The sequence below is a fragment of the Engystomops pustulosus genome, chromosome 6 (assembly GCF_040894005.1).
Source record: "Engystomops pustulosus chromosome 6, aEngPut4.maternal, whole genome shotgun sequence".
NCBI lineage: Eukaryota > Metazoa > Chordata > Amphibia > Anura > Leptodactylidae > Engystomops > Engystomops pustulosus.
This window is the reverse complement of record NC_092416.1, coordinates 149,786,115-149,807,340: the sequence shown is the minus strand read 5'-3', so window position 1 is coordinate 149,807,340 and position 21,226 is coordinate 149,786,115. Positions and strand designations below refer to the sequence as shown.

The 21,226-nt window shown below is 43.7% G+C and overlaps 1 protein-coding gene across 3 annotated transcripts in view; it reads left to right on the top strand.

Annotated features, from left to right (window-relative positions):
• The window catches only part of NBR1 (NBR1 autophagy cargo receptor), a 44,926-nt gene that overhangs the window by 6,764 nt on the left and 16,936 nt on the right, over window positions 1–21,226 (top strand). For 2 of the 3 annotated variants that reach the window (XM_072111774.1, XM_072111773.1), the window contains exons 3-15: window positions 4,144–4,206; window positions 5,743–5,761; window positions 6,222–6,244; window positions 6,686–6,892; window positions 8,303–8,359; window positions 10,155–10,229; window positions 11,732–11,946; window positions 12,147–12,296; window positions 12,987–13,166; window positions 15,661–15,820; window positions 18,712–18,999; window positions 19,097–19,210; window positions 21,063–21,138. In XM_072111774.1, the coding sequence (XP_071967875.1) occupies window positions 4,144–4,206; window positions 5,743–5,761; window positions 6,222–6,244; window positions 6,686–6,892; window positions 8,303–8,359; window positions 10,155–10,229; window positions 11,732–11,946; window positions 12,147–12,296; window positions 12,987–13,166; window positions 15,661–15,820; window positions 18,712–18,999; window positions 19,097–19,210; window positions 21,063–21,138 (1,627 nt within the window). The remainder of the gene's footprint in view (window positions 1–4,143; window positions 4,207–5,742; window positions 5,762–6,221; window positions 6,245–6,685; window positions 6,893–8,302; window positions 8,360–10,154; window positions 10,230–11,731; window positions 11,947–12,146; window positions 12,297–12,986; window positions 13,167–15,660; window positions 15,821–18,711; window positions 19,000–19,096; window positions 19,211–21,062; window positions 21,139–21,226) is intronic. The other variant, XM_072111775.1, reaches the window with a different exon arrangement.

The window sequence follows — 21,226 nt, the reverse complement described above, 5'->3', positions numbered from 1 at the left end:
AAGGTGGTGTCCTGTCTGCAGAAGAGCAAATACATTGTTAACCCTTTTCTGTTTTTCCAATGTTAGGTCTTTATTTTCTGCCCTGTAGAAGCCACAATTTCCACATTACTATATGTTATGTTATCTGCGAGATAATTTGCACTTCCTAATACTCCGTGCAATGTACTGGGCAGCCAAATGGTGAAAACTTGACAAATAAACACAGTTGGGCTATTTTCTTCCTGGCTTTGTTTTATATTCACTTTGCAGTCCAAATGACACCTCCCTATAATTCTCCAAGTGATCATGGAGATACCACGTTTATACAGGTGTAAAAGGAAGACTGATTTGGCAGCACTGTGCAGCGCTGTGTAATATGTTATGGCGGTATAAATAAAGGAATTATTATTATTAAAGAAAATCTACCATCTAAATAAACCCATTTTTTTAGGGTCCTTTGACATTAACGAATGCCTGCCCAGCTGTAGCTGTACGGGCACATGTCGGGGTGCGCTGGAGAGGAGGAGAAGTGTGCCCCTCCCCTCTCCATAGAGAATAGTGGCACATGGCCGTTGTGCTTACCACCATAGCACCAACTATGGGGGGGCGTATATGCAGCCATATATAAACCCCCATATGTTTGTGTGCATGGGCCCTAACTCTGAGCACTTCACGCTCCCACTGTGTCCCTCAACTTCTTCTGCTGCAGTGACATTACATTAGACTGAGGAAGGAGGGTGCTGATTGAGCAGAAACGGAGACAGTGTAACATTCTGTGAAGCTACAGCACTAAGGGGCTCTGGTAATACTTACCAGAACCCTTCTGACTCATTAGCATAATTGTAAAAGTTGATTTTTGAACAAAGGAGGCCATTTCTATAAAAAGATTACCACATTATGTATACTTGAATTTGATGGACGAAAAATTAAATAAATAAATTATGAGATCCATAACATTTTAATATTTCTGTTTAAGGAGATGTGGATGGGGTCTTTTTTGTGGGATGAGCTGTTGTTTTCATTGAGGCTGATGATGATTTTTGCAAATGTTCCAATCATGCTCTGCATCAGATAATTCATTTTCAGGCATGAAGATTCTGAATATGTTTATCATTTAAAAAAAAATAATTTAGGATGGGGTAGAAATTAAAATGTTACTGTATTGTTTACAACTTGGTATATATTTTTTTTTTCAGTTCTTTTTCAACTCTTGGTTTGGTTTAGGCTATTGCTTGGTTTAGGTTATGACTGTATAATAATATTGCTAAATATTTATTTATACAACGCATGATATTCCGTAGCGCTGTACAGATCATGCAGGACGTACACCGATAAAATAAGATGGAGTAGTGATAGCATGGTCAGAGAAAACTGGGCCCTCATTCCTATTGTTTCAAGAGCTTACAATCTTACAAGAGTTCCGACTATACTGCATTTTTTTGTATGACAATATATTGTGAACATAACACTTCCCTATGACACCCTGCCTCCATCCGGGTGTAATAGAGAAGGTTAAATGACAGGACATGTAACAGATCTCCACCCCACCAATTATATCCATGCATAGCAGAGGATTTGGCTGCATACAGACACAGCGGACATTTGCCTTGTAATAATAATCAGCACCGCCAGTCTCTGTACTAAAACAGAATCTGCCAGTGACGGACGGTGCAGCGATAGAACGGGAGCGGGGAGAGAGGTAAGTACAGGCGGTCCCCTAATTAAACTCCACACCCAGTAGCCGCATAAGAAAATTTGCATACAAGGCTAATAAAAGTTACTAAAAAAGTGCGGGGACGTGAGGGTTATCCCTTAAAAGGGCTATCCTCACGTCCCATTGATCCACCTACCACCCGATCTACCTTTATAGGTAGATTTGTGGTGGTAGGTTCCCTTTAAGGACACTGACTTACAGACAGCCCATAGTTACAGACAGACCACTGTGACCTCTGGTGAAGCTCTCTGGATGTTACTATAGTCCCAGACTGCAATGATCAGCTGTAAGGTGTCTGTAATGAAGCTTTATTGATAATCCTTGGTCCCATTACAGCAAAAAATGTTTAAACTCCAATTGTTACTGGGGCCAAAATGTTTTTTGTCTGGAACTACAATTATAAAATATATAGTTTCAACTTACATACAAATTCAACTTAAGAACAAACCTCCGGATCCTATCTTATACTTAACCCGGGGACTGCCTGTATAACATCTATTTTATTTGAAAAAAAACCCAGGCACGTATTTAAAAATACAGGCAGTCCCCGGGTTACATACAAGATAGGGACTGTAGGTTTGTTCTTAAGTTGAATTTGTATGTAAGTCGAAACTGTATATTTTATCATTGTAGTTCCCGACAATTTTTTTTTTTTTGCCCCAGTGACAATTGGAGTTTAAAATTTTTTTGCTGTAATAGGACCAAGAATTATCAATAAAGCTTCATTGCAGACAATTTTAAGCTGATTATTGCAGTCTGGGACTATTTTAAAGCATCCAGAGAGCTTCACCAGAGGTCACAGTGGGCAGAGGGGTCTGTCTGTAACTATGGGTTGTCTGTAAGTCGGGTGTCCTTAAGTAGGGGACCGCCTGTACTTATTCCTGGACAACCCCTTTAAAAGAGATGTGAATGTAGCCTCGGCTGAAGCTGTTGTGCTTTTATTATGATTTTTTAATTATTTTTTTATTATTTTATTTGAAGTTGTAAAAGCGTAAATTAATGAACCAGAAGCTTTGCCTGTGCTCCCACAGTACCTTTCAATTGGATCTTTATATTAAAGGGGTTGTCCAATTTCCGCAAGTAATTGGTTTTTGTAATGAGGAGTTATACAATTGTTCAATATACTTTATGTATAATTCCTCACAGTTTTCTAGAACTCTGCTTGCTGTCATTCTATAGGAAGCTTCAGTGTTTGCTTCCTGTGTATAGAAATGTGTCGCTTGTCATGTGATGTAACACAGGTGCACGGCTCGTTATATCGCAGAGAGTAATCAGAACTGTGTGATATAACGAACCATGCACCTGTGTGACATCACATGACCAGGGATATATAAGGAGCCGTGCACCTGTGTGACATCACATGACCAGGGATATATAACGAGCTGTGCACCTGTGTGACATCACATGACCAGGGATATATAAGGAGCCGTGCACCTGTGTGACATCACATGACCAGGGATATATAAGGAGCCGTTCACCTGTGTGACATCACATGACCAGGGATATATAACGAGCTGTGCACCTGTATGACATCACATGACCAGGGATATATAACTAGCCGTGTACCTGTGATTGACCAGAGATATAAAACGAGCTGTGCACCTCTGTGACATCACTTGATTAGGGATAAATGAGGAGCCGTTTACCTGTGTGACATCACATGACTAGGGATTTATAACAAGCCATGAACCTGTGTGACATCAAATGAGTAGGAATATAACGAACCATACACCTGTGTAACATCACATGACCAGGGATATATAATGAGCCTGCACCTGTGTGACATCACATGACTTGGGATATAACAAGCCGTGCACCTGGGTGACATCACATGACCTGGAATATAACGAGCCGTGCACCTGTATGACATCACATGACCAGGAATATAACGAGCCGTGCACCTGTGTGACATCACATGACCAGGGATATAACGAGCCGTGCACCTGTGTGACATCACATGACTAGGGATATATCGAGACATGCACCTGTGTGACATCACATGACCAGGAATATAACAAGTCGTGCACCTGTGTGACATCACATGACCTGGGATATAACGAGCCGTGTACCTGTGTGACATCACATGACCTGGGACAGGTTTTTATCCACAGTAAGTAAACAATGAAGCTTCCTATAGAAGGACAACGCATAGAGATCTAGAAAACTGTGAGGAATGTATACAGGAGGTATATTGGGAATTTGTATATATTTTCATTAGACAAACAAAACCAATTATTTGATGGAAGAGGAGAGAATGCTGACAAATACTACAGAACAGGCCAATAACTGCTGGACACCGAATACGTTTTATTGCTGATCCGTGTACTGTCTGTAGTGTCCTGCAGCATTAGTATACATGTATGTGCATATATGTCACTATTATGTAGCGACAACAGATACAAGTCCAGGGGAAGGATTCTGAACACCATTTTGTTCCTCTCCCCCTTTAGGTGCAGGTGTCGTTTGACCTGACTGACATTCAGCTAAAGTATATAGATGAGGACAATGAAGAGGTAAGACAATTGTACATTGTGTCTCTGTAGGTTTTGTACATTGTAAAGGGTATCGGGTACAAGTGCTCAAAGAGAAAATCAGGCCCAGTTCACATTTGGACTCTCCTTTTTAGTGAGCCACTTCTTTAATGAAACCTGGCGGATCAATGTAGGGACACTAAACCACCCGCAGGTCCTTAAAGGGGTTGTCCGAGACTGTAAAAAAGCACCTTGGTGGCCGGGAGGGGCTGCTTAAAAAAAAATAAACATTTACTTACCTCCCGGTGTCCTGCGGTGCCATCCCTCAGGTCCATGCCCCATATAAACAAACAGGGGATGTAAGCCACGCCACGCTGCGCTCAGCTTCCGACTGGCCAAGGAGGGCATCATCGCCCACCCGTCCCTATTTCCAGCGCTGTATATGCGGTATGGGTGTGCTTGGCTGCCCACCTCGGCCATCCGGAAGCTGAGCTGCCCCTGGTTGTTTACATGGGGCACGGACCAGTAGGTAAGTAAATGCTATTTTTTTTTTTTTTTTTTTTAAGCAGCAACCAGACAAGGATCCAGGTCCAGTTCTTTAGGGTGATTTGAACTCTATACTACAGGTCCAGAAGGATCTGTAGTTGGTTGAGTGTCCCAGATACACTTGACAGGTTCTTTTTAAAGAGGACCTGTCACCAGGTTTTGACCCCCCCTGACTAACAATGCCTGCTGCATGTGTCCCCTCCCTGCTCAGATCTGCTGGAGCTCACCTTCTTCTTCCTGATTCATTTTCTTGTGACACATGTTAAATCCCGCGCTCAGTCCGAATCGGTCAGATTGTCCGTCGGCCCGCCGCCCGATTTGTGTCGCATGAAGGCAGGCGCGATTACGCCCGAATTCGGTTGCGTGCGCCACAATAGCCTTTTAAATGCAGTGCAAATTGGTAATCGTTGGAACATCCAACGTTTGTGCAGTCGGCGGACCATTAGTAAATGAGCCTCATTGTGTCAATCTTTTTACACAGTGCCTTGTGTTACATTCATGACATGTGACTACTCACAACATCGCAGGTCCTTTAGCCTTCTAACAATAGCAAACTGTACACCATGTATGTGATTACATGAAATCACAGCAGCCTACATGGAGGATGGAGAGGAGTAGAAGTCCATGGAGGCTGCTGTGACTTTATGTGGTCAGATACATGCATGGGGTACAGTTTTCTATTATTTAGAGGCTAAAGGACCGGAGATAATGTCACACTGGTCACATGACATGAACGGTAAGGAGGCATAAGGCATGGGGAGGAGTAGATGGGAGGGGCAGGATGAGCAGGACACGCCCCCTCTGATGCCAGGTAATAAAAGATATAAGGTGATTTATGGGGATGTGAGGGAAAAAATTTTAGCTAAAAGAAGGTGTCAGTTATTAGAGCTCTATAAGAACCTGTCACTGGCTGTATATGTGCAAATGTGGTGGCAGGTTCCGTTTAAGGGGGAGAAACAAGTGAGAGGCGGCCATATATACAGTGACTTTAACTTTCACCTTTTTAATAATTCTCTACGTCTCTCATTCCAGGTATCTGTGAACAGCCAAGGTAAGTCAGTGTACTCCTTTGAGATATTAGTTACTTTATATTATTCACTATACTGTGAGGTGAATGGTCCTAAAGATTGGTCATCCATACATTTAGCTTTTCCTCTTTGTGGTCCCCTTTTTATGATAGATGTCCCTGGGTTTCTCTCTTTGGCCTGTATTATTTCATGTGTAGCCTTACCAGCGCGTGTTTGTCTACGTTGTGTAATGATTATACAGCGCCGGAGGCACACGAACTGCATGAGGAATGAGAATCACGAGTTGACAGAGGAAAACTAGACAGACCTGACTGTAATCTCCTCCGAGATATGTATTTTAGGGAGTAGGTTCACTTTAAAAGTGACGTCAGGGCAAGCTAATAACGTGTGACATCCCATGACATCTGATCTTTGTTCTATGTGCGATTTCCACCATCATGTTAGATATACATGAGTAGTTATTGATGCTGTGTTTTATTGCAGGTGAATATGAGGAAGCATTAAAGGTAATTGTTTATATTTTTTTAATTTTTTATTTTATTTTATTGTGGAATTGGTATTAGATGAGTTACATGAAAACAATGTTCCCCATGTACCAAGCCTTGAATGTTGTTTTTCTGATGTGATAAAGTGGCAATTTATGGTACATACTGTTGAGATTACAACTCTTAATACATCAGCCCCATTGTTGATAATAATCTTTGTATAGCGCTATCATATTCCATAGCGCTGTACATGAGTTTAAAGGATTGTAAACGGAATATATAGATATACTTTCTGAATGACTTACAACTCCATGGATCCATGTGGTAACAGTTTTTAGCTTGGGTATAAATATACGGTATTTAATAGGAATATAGATTCGGATATATTTAGTACAATGATAACCTTCCTGTACTTGTGGTATAAATCTTGTTCATTACTTATCATTTTTCCACTACTATTAGGTTGCAGTGTCCCAGGGAGGAATCCTCCATATGATGGTGTATGAGAAGCAGGAGCAGCGCGGTCCGACGGTCAGAGACCACCAGCTACTGGAGACGTCCGAGCGTGGGACCATACGAGAAGACAAAACGCTAGTGATGCAGAGATCCTTGGTTGCCAGATCGGCAGCGCCAGAAAGACAAATAGAAGAGATCTCCACAGTGACAACGGTACAAATACATCAGATATAGATGTAACATTTTTACATTTTGAAATGTAAACAATTTAAAGGAGAAGTTTAAAAACCACATTGTTTTATTGTTGGGAATCTTAAGTATCACCAGCTCAAGTATATAGGAGATTGGGGTTAGAGGGATTGGGGTAGGCCTAGGGATTACACCTCAGATTATTGTACATTAGACCTTGTAGATGGGGTCATCTGTGCCAGCATGGCATCTCTGTGCTGTACCCTTTGAGGTAAGTCACATTTGCAACCAAACAGTGTCCTCGGCAGTCACCTCTATACATAGGACACACGTTATTGTCTGACCTCCACACTAAAGTAACACTATTATAACTTGATAACATCCCATATAAAACTGCTTCCCTTCTAAGAAAACTTTCTATGTGATTTTGGATTGTGAATTGGGGAACATTTCTCCACACATCCAAAAGAACATTCTGCTGGTTCTTCTGGGGAAAAAGGGCCTGACTGCAGTCTCCATTCTAGTTCATCCCAAAGATTATTGGGTTGGGGTCAGGGGTCTAGCCACTTATTCCCCCAAAATCTGATTGATATTATCTGATTATGACTGATTAATTTATTTGACTGGTTATATATCCGTTCACGTAAGCCCTGTGCTATGCTTGTTCTGTATATCCGACATCTTGTCTTGATTTTATATTCTAGCCATGAGCAATTAGTTTAGGATTACAAGATATAATAAAATGTCACACTAGTAGGACATTGCAGCTTATTGACACTAATGTGCCCTCTTCCATAATAATATAATAATAATAATTCTTTATATAGCGCACACAGATTCCACAGTGCTGCACAGAGTTTGCCAAATCAGTCCCTTTCCCCAATGGGGCTCACAATCTAATCAACCTACCAGTATGTTTTGGAGCGCGGGAGGAAAACCACGCAAACACGGAGAGAACTCTTTGCAGAGGTTGACCCTGGGACTTGAACCCAGGTCCCCAGCGCTGCAAGGCTGTAATGCTTACCACTAAGCCACCATGCTGCCCCTCACTAAACCACCGTGCTGCCCCATGTTTGTATTATTTAGTGTCTATGATGCTGTTTCCTTTATTCCTTTTACACATTTGCTCCTTTGTGCAGTTTGTCTTGAATTGTTGAATGTCCATCGCTGCTATTATTGATGCACATGAGAGCGGCACCTCGGCTTGGCTTTCCAGGACGTGCTATTGGTGGCCAGTGCCAAACAGCTGCTTGTGAGGATAGGTTATCAATGTGAAAATAAGAGTGAAATGTATGTTAGGTTGGAATTGGCATTGCAGCCCTGACGTCTATATACTGACAGGTGGATGGTATATACATTAACCTGCCAGGTTTTCTATAGTGTCGCTGTATTCATCTTTCTGTCTGATGTCTCCTTTCTCTTTACTGTTGGTAGGATGAACATGATGGAGGGAGCATCCAGGCTGCCTGGTTCATCAGTTACTTGCAGACTGTGTGTATCTTGTATAACATCTTATCTGTCTGTCCTTAGAGTTAGTTTATGTACATATAAAACATTGCTTCTCCTTTCCTGTGGTAGTTTTTCTTAGGGCTCATTCAGACAGCCAGGTGCTTGCCTGGATCCTGGCCGAGCACATGGCCAGGAGGGGTAAGCGTTCTTCACCCTTCCTCCCTCCATAGAGAAGCAGCTACGGCGCAGATTTGCCAAAATGTAGCACATGTCCACTTGACTCGGTGACAGTGCGGTGACATATTGTTTGCTCACCGCACCGTCTCCGGGAGCCAGAGAAGTCTATCACAGCCCCCATAACAGACGTGTGTGAATGAGCCCTTAGTTCATCTATTTGCACTTCTTCGGTTTAACCTACTACTCTTTAGTTTTGCTCCTTTAGGTTTGTCTTGCATCTGTTAACCCCTAATGATGTGACAAATTGTTCTTTTTGCTTTTGGCCTTTGACATTAAATAAACGTAACCTCTCGGATTCCGGGGATATAATTTCACCATTGCATCTGAGGGATTGAGGTCTCAGATCACAGATACTGTCCCTGACCCGTGTCTTCACAATAAGTGGGTTGAGCAGGCGGAGGACGTGTTATACCATGCCTCTTTTTTGAACACATCTCTTGGTTCAAATCTAGCAAATAATTACAATACGTTTGCAACATTCGTTCTTGTTTAGCCGTAATTTCATGGGATCAAAATGCAGTATTATGTTTTATTATATCAGATTCTGCTCTGACAGTTACAAGGAATTGGTGTCATTGATATGTTGATGCCTTCATATTGTTATTAACACATTTAGTGTTTTGTAAATGCAAATGTTAACAAATCTCTCTCTGCTGATTAATGCGTTTTGAAACGCATTTGTTAATCGCCACATGTACCTGCATCCTTAGGGTACGGTCACACGTAACGCTAGCGCTGCATTTACAAACGTAACGCTGGTGCAGCCTGAGTTCCATTTGCTAGAGCCTGAGTTGCTCTAGCAAATGTGGTACTAGCGGTACATGCGACCGTAGCCTAAGGGTGCGTTCACACCTGGCATTAACGCATGAGTTTTGAAACATATTGCAACAGCTGAGAAAAGGAGATTTGCCAAATTACATTGCTGTCAACATTGCGTTTAACATTGTGTAAGCGAATGTTGACAGCAATGTAATCAGGCAAATCTCCTCTTCGAAGCTGTTGTGATGCGTTTAAAAGCGCATGCGTTGACGCCACGTGTGAGCGCACCATAAGAGAAGCTTTGACCTTCTGCTCCCAGCGCTATATATCTATACATTTCTTCTTGCATAAGGCATTGGCCGGAGCCTCTTGATGGATCCAGCGGTGCAGGAGGGATGGGGATTTCATCGTAAGCTGCTGCACGTCCTTGTGCGCCGGCGTATGATTAATCTCCTGTTTTAAATGCAAGTTGCAAAAATAAAATCTCATTCCTGACTATTTGTTTAACTGCTGGTAAGTCCATTTCTGCGTCTCACAGAACCACAAGCCTGATGTGACAAGAAAGGTGAGATTCTTATCATTAATATGAAATCAAGTTTCTAGGTACCATAAAACCGGAAATATGGCGTCTGAAGTGACGCTACCCCTGCGGCCTCTAAACATGACTTATTTCAGGCACATGACTTTGGAGGAGATTTTATTATAGGTAAATGGGTGAGATTTCACCTAAAAGAGGTGATTTTTAGCAAGGACATTTCTTGATCTACCGGAGAACTGCAAGAATTATGTCAAGAACTGTGAGATGTTGGTGAATGATTCTGATCTATTTTCTCCATTGTAGGAACAACACAGTCCAAGCACAGACGTTGTGTGTCCTCAAGCTCCTCCTGACTGGTTTACCAGCTACATGGACAGAGTACGTATTTTTTCCGAGTTTTTTAAGTCCTTTGAAAAGATCAGAGCTGGACCATTAAGTGGGTTATTTTTAGAATCTATAGAACTATTCTACTTAAAGTGTGTGGCCCTAATGCATAATATAGAGAATAAATACTATATGGTTTGGGATCCAACTGATCAGAACGGCACTGTCCAAGTACCTTATATACTCGAGTATAAGCCTAGTTTTTCAGCACAAAAAATGTGCTGAAAAACCCAAACTCGGCTTATACTCGAGTCAAAAAAATAAATATATCTAAACTCACCTTTCCGGCGACCCCTGTATATCTTCTGTGCGATCTGTCCGGCAGTGCCGGCAGGCTATATACACAGGGGCAGGGGCTGGCAGGCTATATACACTGGGGCAGGGTCTGGCAGGCTATATACAATGGGGCAGGGTCTGGCAGGCTATAAACACTGGGGCAGGGTCTGGCAGGCTATATACACTGGGGCAGGGTCTGGCAGGCTATATACACTGGGGCAGGGGCTGGCAGGCTATATACACTGGGGCAGGGGCTGGCAGGCTATATACACTGGGGCAGGGTCTGGCAGGCTATATACACAGGGGCAGGGGCTGGCAGGCTATATACACTGGGGCAGGGTCTGGCAGGCTATATACAATGGGGCAGGGTCTGGCAGGCTATATACAATGGGGCAGGGTCTGGCAGGCTATAAACACTGGGGCAGGGGCTGGCTGGCTATATACACTGGAGCAGGGGCTGGCGGGCTATTATATACTGGGGAGGCTGTGACCAATGCATTTCCCCACTCTCGGCTTATACTCGAGTCAATAGGTTTTCCCAGCATTTTGTGGTAAAATTAGGGGCCTCGGCTTATACTCGGGTCGGCTTATACTCGAGTATATACGGTAAATGTGGATCCAGTGTTATGAGATATAGAGATTTGATATCTATGGGAGTGTAGAGCGCTGCACACACCAATCTCTTTTACACCCATAGATAATAAATGGAGACTTTCTCAACCAAGTATCTACGGTATTCAAATTGCAGAATATGGACCCCATTCTTGCAAAACATAGGCCCCAAGAGTCGGACATCGTATATCCAAAATTATCTTATGATAGATGATGTGTTGTGCATGTTATCGGTTATTGGGGGAGATTTATTAATCTGTCGACGACAGAATTCTGTCATATTTTGCACAAAAAAACTCTGCACCACATTTATAAAGGGTTTTAGAAAGTTTTCTCACTCTCCTATCACTAGCTCGACAAAAGGGGCGCGAAAAAGGCCTTGCACCAAAAATACCACTGACTTTCTGACGTAAAGTAAGCCAACTAATAGGAGCTGCAGAGTACAACTAGACAGTCTTATACCAGGACAGATATATCATCCAGCAGCAGACACTTATATGAATCTGGTGCAGAACAAGATTCTAGTCTAACCCCACACTGTCTAACCATAGGACACTTTTTATAAATCTGCTCCATTATGTTTATTCAGTTTTCCTGTTTTTATATAGTTCAAGGAGCAAATTGTACATGAAACTGTAGAGAAGGTGACCCAGATAATGAAGGATAGGCTCTCGCAGAGTCAGGATTGGATGTCAGACAGCAGTTCCTCGTCTGCGCCTATCCCAGATCCAGAACGGGAGACGTCTATGGGCTCTCTGTATGACTGGCTCTTGGCTTGCAGTCACTGTAAGAAAAGGATTTTGGGCATACGCTATCAGTGCAGGTGAGTTCATCTTCACACTAGAAAATGAAAAATATCCTTTATCTGTAATGGGATTGTATTTGGTAAGTGGGACATATACACCTAAATGTTGTTTCTATTGTGCACAAATTGGAGAATCCCTGAAATTCCATTTTAATGTAATCCTATAAAATCCTTGTTACTTTTTTTCTTTCTTTCACTCTCCATTTATTTCCTGATAGCACTTGCTCATCATTTAGCATCTGTGAACAGTGCGAGGCCGAAGGTTGTGACCACGACCCAAATCATCTGTTTCTTAAAATGAGAAGGCCAGTTGAGCCATGTGCAGAAGAGCCACATGCACCACCCTCTTTCTCTATGGAACAAGTCCGGTAAGGGATTCTAGATAAGGGATTTCATATATTCTGGGATTGGTTTAACCTTAGGCTACTTATCAATTACAGTAAGTTCCTGCTGTGGGGATGCAGCGCCATTATAATATAGAGCAGGGCCTATTCCTGTTTAGATTTTCGGAGTGGTCTCGCCGGACCCTGACCTTACATAATAGAAATCACTTGCAGGCCTGAGCTAGCGGCTATTTGTGTGGCTACCTCGTGGCTGCCATTTACAGCCGCATGCATGAGGGCTATGTCCTAATCTGCTGCATGTTACAGTAGATTGTATTCACTGAGATTACTCTGTGTCCAATGTTTCATGTTTGAGCTGCAGATACAAATATCCCTCCTCTTTCAGTGGGAGAGAAAATTCTCCGTAGAATCTGTGTCAGAATTGGGAGTTTGCTGCAAATCCACATTTATTACATGCAAAAACTCCCTGGCAAATTTCAGCTTAAAAGCATCAGACAGTTATAGCAAACGTTAATAGGGCAGCCATATTGTACTTGCCCTGTTAAAGTTTCCCGGGATCTGCGGGAGCCTCTGTAGGTGTCCCGTGCATTATTGGCTTCCGGCTGATGGAGGAGGCCGTGCAGACATTAGGATCTTATCATTACCGTGATAAAGTTTACTATAAGTTTGACCCCAGATCGGGTGCAGTAACCCTAAAGGCTTTTTATACCTCAGATTCCAGAAGCACATGCACAAAACATTCCTGAAAGCTGAGAAGCAGCGTCTGCGAGCGGAGAAGCGGCAGCGTAAAGCAGAGGTGAAGGAACTGGAGAAACAGCTGAAGCTGCATCGTAGGATCCATCGCTGGCATCCCATGGATTCTCCACAACCTCCGCCGGAGAGTAGTCCTCTTGTGTAAGAACATTTATGGAACTGTTTTATATATGTAGTTTATTAATACTTTTATCTGGAGGATTGTAGATATATTCTATAATTTGCTCAAGAGGAGAGATGAGATCCATTGCAGTGGAGCCAATGTCACTTTATTGTTCCAGCCATAAGTGGCATTATCTGAGGTTCAACACCCAAGTGACATGCATCACACAACTCTGTCCCTTGCTTCCCATTAACAGCACTCATTTCATATTGGTGAGAAATCCAAGGCATTGGATCCATTAAATTAAAGGGCATCTACTACCAGGATGAAGGACTGTATGCAAATGAGCCAGAGGGGCTCCATGTGTGTTAATGGAGCCTGGATCCCCTGAGGCTCATTTGCATACAATCATTCATCCTGGTGGTAGATGCCCTTTAATTTATTTATTAATTAATTACATTTCATTCAATTCATATTATTAAAAAACAAAACTTGATTTGGCTGTACAAGGCCTTTTCTGAGCAAACGCTCAGAAACACAATTGCAGACTTGTATCATGTGTAGCTATTTATACTCTCAGGAGATAGATCTCAGGATTCCTCATAGAAACAACTCGAATTAAACCATATAAAATGAATCAAAACAATGGAAATTATATAATAACAATATATATTATATATAATAATAAAAACGGGGAGATTTATTACTGCTACTAGGCCAGTTTTCTGGCATAGAAGCAATGAAATAATTGCAAATTCTTGCATTGTAACAGCGACCACGCCACCTCTACGCCATGTGGATATGGAGGGGGCATAGAGGGCAGAGTGGGAGGGCACACGACGTTCCTGCCCTGTAAAATAGAAGAAAAAAATTCACGTCCAGCGTGGTCCAAATACTTTTTTTTTCTTTATTGTAGCATATTTGAAATATACAATTCCTCTGTGACCAGCGTGTATGGTTCCCGCCCTGCGCCTGCGTTCTTTTGAAAAAGCAGCAAAATTTTGTTTGCTGGTTTTTACGCAAAACTAAGCCTAGACGGAACAGGTGTAGTTTTGCCCGGCAGCCGCGGTGCCTGCCAGATACATAACAAGGCCCAAGCCTCTTGATGTATCTGCTGCGACAAGGGGTCGTGGCTGCAGGAGCACCGGAGTATAATAATTCTCCCTAGGCACTTTATCCTAGTTACAATTATAGGCTCCATATATCATGCTACCAGGTAATCCTGGACCTAGGTATAGTTACTGTAATATTACTCTCATCTTTCTTCATGTTTTACATTACAACATGCATACTTAGCCAATCCCAAGTGTGCATGTGTACAGGCAGCAGGGTAGAGATAGACCAGATGGTCTTTTAAATGGAAGAAGCCTCTTCTGATGAAGTACTAGCAGCTCTCATGGCACCCGGTCCCTCCTCACAACCTGCTCATGGGACAAGAACGCAGGGCAGAGACAATAATATGGAAGAACCGGTTTCCATGTGGCAATGTTCAGTCACTAATGTCCCCGGGCTGTTTCCAAATCATTATCTCTGAGCAATGGCTCCTCCTATTTGTGCTATATATGATGTACATGTATGTGCCCTACAGCAAAACAGCTGCCTGCTATTGTTTCATTCACATTAGTGGGAAAACTATGGGGTTTTTTATTATTTATCTCGAAGATAAATTGGGATGTTCCCTATATGTAAATAAGGAGGACAACTGTTCTTGTGATCAGTGGGGTCTTTGCTGTCAGACGATCACTAATCATCTCTGTAAGATGAGTAACAGTCCTCCATAATACAACACTGAATTGGGAAAATCCTTAGAAAATCTCTTGTAAGGACACATGTATTTTCATTAAAATCCATCATGATAAACCAGGGACACTGACTGATAGAACCAGGCACTGTGACTGTAGTAATCTTTTAATATTTGTTATCCTTGGCCTCCTGCCTTCTAATATAAAGCTTTATAAGTATGCTAATGAACATGAAGGACTCTATGGGCTTGTTACCGGAGCCCCTCCCTGCTGCAGCTTCACAGCTACATCCTATCCTCTACTCCCTCAGCACTTCTTCCCTCCCTCTGCCTGATGTAATCTCATGTAGTGGGAGGTGGGAACTGTAACAGTCTGTGAAGCTACAGCACAAATGGTCTCTGGTAACACCAGATCCCTTCTTGCTCATAAGCATAATTTTACAACTTGATTTTAGAAGGAAGGAGGCCAAGGATAACAAATATAAGAAGAATACGGTGCCTGGATCAATGAGTAAGTGTCCCTGGTTTATCATGCTTGATTTTGCTGGTAGATTTCCTTTAAAGGGGTCTTTGATAGAATCCGTGTGTAGGGTATACATTGTTCCATGTGTCAGTGAGTGTAACACATGGACAGACAGGGTGTGGCAGAGCGAGCGCCTGTGCTTGTTATTGCCCTTGTTCCTCATGTACATACACTGCATTACTGATTGCTTATTAATGTGTATAAAGGTGATGTGCGCTCCCAGAATGAAGGTTCTGTCTTAAATTTAACCCTTTGCTGCTCTTTGCAGAATTCCTATGGAGCCATGCTCCCAATTCATTCCCACATACAGCGCTGTATTTGTTGATGAGAACCTACCTGATGGTACCCACCTCCAGCCCGGAACCAGGTTCATCAAGCACTGGCGGATGAAGAACACCGGAAACGTTAAGTGGAACCTGGACACTAAGGTAAGACGTACGCGCTGCACATCATCGTACGTCATCCTGATCCCACAGTGTGGAGACTTTACCTGCTCAATGCCTTTCCTACACCTGTTCAAGTAGTATTGAAGGGATTTTCCAGGAATTGTGTAGGTCAGGGTAAGGGGGACCATAACAAAGAAAGTGCAGTTAAAAGGGGTTGGCCACTTTAATTGTGGTCACTTAACGGAGTCAACCATATTATACTTGCCCTGATAAAGTTTCCAGTTCACCACTGGGAACCTCAGGTCCCTGGGCAGCAGGACTTGTGTCATCTACATGCCCCTCCTACCACTGATATGGGAGTGGTTATTCCGGAGGAGGTTCAGCCAGCAGGACATGGGACAATGCAGGAAGACCGTGTCCTTCTGCCTGAGGGCCACAAAACTTTATCAGGGTGAGTATATAATTGGTGAATCTATTGCTTTAAGAAGAAGGGATTGGGCAGTTCAGGTAAAAGGCCAAGACCTCTGTATGATTAGATCTTAGGGTACATTCACACGGGCCCCATAGATTTCAATGGCTCCAGGTCACGGCCCCCATAGATTTCAATGGCTCCAGGTCACGGCCCCCATAGATTTCAATGGCTCCAGGTCACGGCCCCCATAGAATTCAATGGCTCCAGGTCACGGCCCCCATAGAATTCAATGGCTCCAGGTCACGGCCCCCATAGAATTCAATGGCTCCAGGTCACGGCCCCCATAGATTTCAATGCCTCCAGGTCACGTCCCCCATAGATTTCAATGGCTCCAGATCACGGCCCCCATAGGTTTCAATGGCTCCAGGTCACGGCCCCCATAGGTTTCAATGGCTCCAGGTCACGGCCCCCATAGGTTTCAATGGCTCCAGGTCACGGCCCCCATAGGTTTCAATGGCTCCAGGTCACGGCCCCCATAGGTTTCAATGGCTCCAGGTCACGGCCCCCATAGGTTTCAATGGCTCCAGGTCACGGCCCCCATAGGTTTCAATGGCTCCAGGTCACGGCCCCCATAGGTTTCAATGGCTCCAGGTCACGGCCCCCATAGGTTTCAATGGCTCCAGGTCACGGCCCCCATAGGTTTCAATGGCTCCAGGTCACGGCCCCCATAGGTTTCAATGGCTCCAGGTCACGGCCCCCATAGGTTTCAATGGCTCCAGGTCACGGCCCCCATAGGTTTCAATGGCTCCAGGTCACGGCCCCCATAGGTTTCAATGGCTCCAGGTCACGGCCCCCATAGGTTTCAATGGCTCCAGGTCACGGCCCCCATAGGTTTCAATGGCTCCAGGTCACGGCCCCCATAGGTTTCAATGGCTCCAGGTCACGGCCCCCATAGGTTTCAATGGCTCCAGGTCACGGCCCCCATAGGTTTCAATGGCTCCAGGTTACGGCCCCCATAGGTTTCAATGGCTCCAGGTCACGGCCCCCATAGGTTTCAATGGCTCCAGGTTACGGCCCCCATAGGTTTCAATGGCTCCAGGTCACGGCCCCCATAGGTTTCAATGGCTCCAGGTCACGGCCCCCATAGTATTCAATGGCTCCAGGTCACGGCCCCCATAGATTTCAATGGCTCCAGGTCACGGCGCGAGCACATCTATGGAGGCCACTCTCTCCTCCCAGTCATGTGAATGAGCCCTTAGGTGGTTACCTATGCACATTCAGGTCATATAGTCAACATACCTTTAGATATATATCTACAAGAACTTGAGCCAATTTATCTCTGTTATTGCAGGAAACATTTTAACCTTTGAACTCATGAATATACTGTAACAAATGGTTGTGTAATTTACTTATTAACTTTGCATCTGCAGATACACATTTGAACTATGCTACATTTTACTACCACAATCCATCAAGATAAACCAGGGGCACTTACTCATAGATCCAGGCACCATGACTGTGTTAATGTTTTAATTGTTAAAATTATGCTAATGTTCCAGAAGGGCTCTGGGGGTGTTACCAGAGCACCTCTGTGCTGCAACTTTACAGACTGTCACTCTGTTTCACCCATTTCCTCCCCCCCCCCCCCCCATCTCCCACCTGTGCTGTCTTCCCACCCCCTCTGCCTGATGTAATCTTGCAGGAGCAGAGTAAGTTTCGGCACAAAATGGGATGGGGGAAGTGCTCCTGCACAGTGTAACAGCCTGTGAAGCTGCAGGAGCCCTTCATGCCCTTAAGCGTCATTTTAACAGTGGATTTTTAGAAGGAAGGAGGCCATGGATAACAAATATAAAAGGATTGCCACAGTCACGGTGCCTGGATCTATGAGTAAGTGCCCCTAGTTTATCACAATGGATTTTGATGATGAGGGGTATTTTTTTTCCTGATTTTGAGTCACTTAAATATTCAGTACAGGCAGTCCCTGGGTTACATACAAGATAGGGTCCATAGGTTTGTTCTTAAGTTGAATTTGTATGTAAGTCGAAACTGTATACTTTATAATTGTAGATCCAGACAAAAAAAAATTTTTGCCCCAGTTTCAAAATTTTTTGCTGTAATTGGACCAAGGATTTTTAAAAAAAGCTTCATTATAGACACCTTACAGCTGATTATAGCACTCAGTGAGCTTCACCAGAGGTCACAGTGGGCAGAGGTCCGTCTTTGACTAGGGGTCGTCTGTATGTCGGGTGTCCTTAAGTAGGCGACCACCTGTATAATACACGTTACCTGAAATATGTCTTCAAATGCCATTTGGGTTAACTCAAGTCAAATAACTGATGTTAGCCCTCAGCTCCTATTTCACCTCTCCAGCAGTGTCAATAGACTTTGTATGGATTCGTGTTTATGCAGTATCCTAATAGGTAGTTCAGGTTGTGGATTTCGTTAGTCTCTATCATGTCCTCTGGCTCATGGATATAATATATTATACTAATAGATATATTAATGTCATCTTTTTCAACAGCTGAAGTTCATGTGGGGAAATCTGACATTATCATCGTCATCCCAGAAAGAGGCTCCGGTTCCCTCTTTGCTCCCGGGTCAGATGGGCATCTTATCTGTAGAATTTGTGGCCCCAGCGCTGGAGGGAACCTACACCTCTCACTGGCGCTTGGCACATAAAGGGGAGCAGTTTGGACCCCGTATTTGGTGCAGTATCATTGTGGATTCCCTTCCTTGTACTGAGAACCTTGAAGATCTGGAAAAAGAGATGTCTTCCATCAAGATAGGCATCCAGATGGACAAGGACGAGGCGAGTGTCAGGCTGCAATTGTTGGACTCCATTGGTGCTCTGGTTTTATATATTCTATAAAAAATACTTCTATATTTCTATACTTTGTAACATGTAGGAAGGCTGCGATGCTCCTGTTGGAGGAGATGCAGATAAATTGATGTCGTCCAGTCACCTGTCATCCAGCGAGCGGGAGGTGTACATCCCATCTGTAGATCTGCTCACTGCCCAGGTATGCTGAGCCCTTTCTACAGTGTAGACTCTGTTCACTTCTAAAGGTGGGCAAACGCTGTATACACCTCTGGCAAATATGCCCTCTATCGTGCAATTGTACTACACTGCCACCTGCTGATCAAACGTGTAAGAAGTTGTAAATGGATAGAGATCTAAATCTTCTTTTTCTTGTTCTAACATTGGGGGACATGGCACCATGGATATAGACCCGGCAGCTAGGAGGCTGATACTAGGTAGGAAAAATGTGCCTAGGTGGACTATACCCTCGCCGCTGGTCAGTTTTTAGCCTAGTGTCTAGGAGGCAGAGCTGATCTGCAGGCAGGTCATCATCCTGCCCATCTTCATTGCATCCGCAGGCGATATCACTTCATAAGCTTGATGTGCTCCTGACTACCTGAGCTTGTTCGCTATCACAGAGTCTTTCCAACCTTCAGATTCCCTGTTCTTGGTCCCTGATTCCCTTGGTCCCTACAGGCATACTCTGCCCTTTCAACTCATCAGTCACTCAACCCGGGCGGTTTGTGCCTCCTGGCCCGTTTTGGCATCAGGCGTCAGTTGGTCGGGTGTGTGAGGCTGCCACATGGGCCTCTGTCCATCCTTGTCAAATTCATTCCTTGGCCTCTGCCAATGCCAACCTGGGGCGTAAGGTGCTTCAGGCAGATGTGTGCTAGGTTGTTCGCATGGTGGCATTTTCCCTTCCCTTCTGTCCCCCACTTTTAGAACAAGAAATTGGAAATTTTTGGACTTGCCATAAAATATGTTTCTCGTTGCTACATTGGGGGGGGGGGGGGTTGGGGGGCACAGATCCAGTCCTCTGTTTTTTTTTATCCCTGGTACAGGACTTGTTCCATTTTTTGTTTTATATTTTTCCTACTGCTTTTGTACAAACTGATGAGCGTAGGAGATGTGGTGAGGGTATAGCCCATCAAGGCAGAGCCAAACCTTTTTTTTCAGTGGCCAGGCCTATACCCATGGTGCTGTGTCCCCCAATGTAACATCGAGAAGCGTATATTAAGGTAAGCACAAAAATTCCAATTTTCCTGTCTGGTATTAAACCTCTTTCCTCACATCCTGAATTATCACCTTGAGCTTTTTTTTCTCCGGTATTGCTCCCCCTGTGTTACTATCTCAGTATGCCTGGTAGGAAGCCTGAAGGCGGCCATTCATATCAGAGTGAAGTAACCTGAAGTCAATCAGCTAGCTGTCTTATGTGTACTGGATAAATCAGTTGGGATAACATGGGACATGTTAAATGTCAGTGTGTTTGATGCTTCATTCTCATGAGCTGCTGACAACCTGCTGCCAGGGGTGCACTTAGCCTAACAAAAATGCAGTGTGAACACAGCCTTATCTGCAGTAGAAATTATACTGCGTAGTGGCAGCATTTAATATTCCACGCTGTGTACCGGAAAAGTGGAAATAAATTCCATTTGCAGTACAATTTACAAAGAAAACCCCACAATTGCACCATTTTCTTGTGGGCTGTTTTCACAGCTGTCGCTGTGCACTCCAAATGATATCTCCCTTTTAATTTGTGGTCAATAAGATCAGAGAGATACCATATATTCGTTGGTATATTTTACAGTGACACATCCTGACTACATTGAGTCCTGAAAATGCCGCCTCCACAACCAATAGGGGGTGCTGCCGCCTGAGGCGAGATTCTCAACTCGCCTCATGGTAGGTGCACCCCTCCCTGCTGCCTCTTCCATTGTAAATACATGCATGCTTGGCTAAACTGAGATAGCAGGTGTATCTGCATTTTTAGGATATTTCCAATTGTTGTAATGCACAGATTTTGCATGGTTATACATCACCTCATTTTTCATCTGACTTTTTTACACATTTAGGACTTGCTGTCATTTGAGTTGTTGGATATAAATATCGTACAAGAACTGGAGCGCGTCCCTCACAATACGCCTGTTGGTGAGTTCTTCCTTATCAATGTGATGGACTGAAGGGATAGAGATAAATTATAGCAGATTTGGCTTCATGTATTGTCGGTGAAGAAATT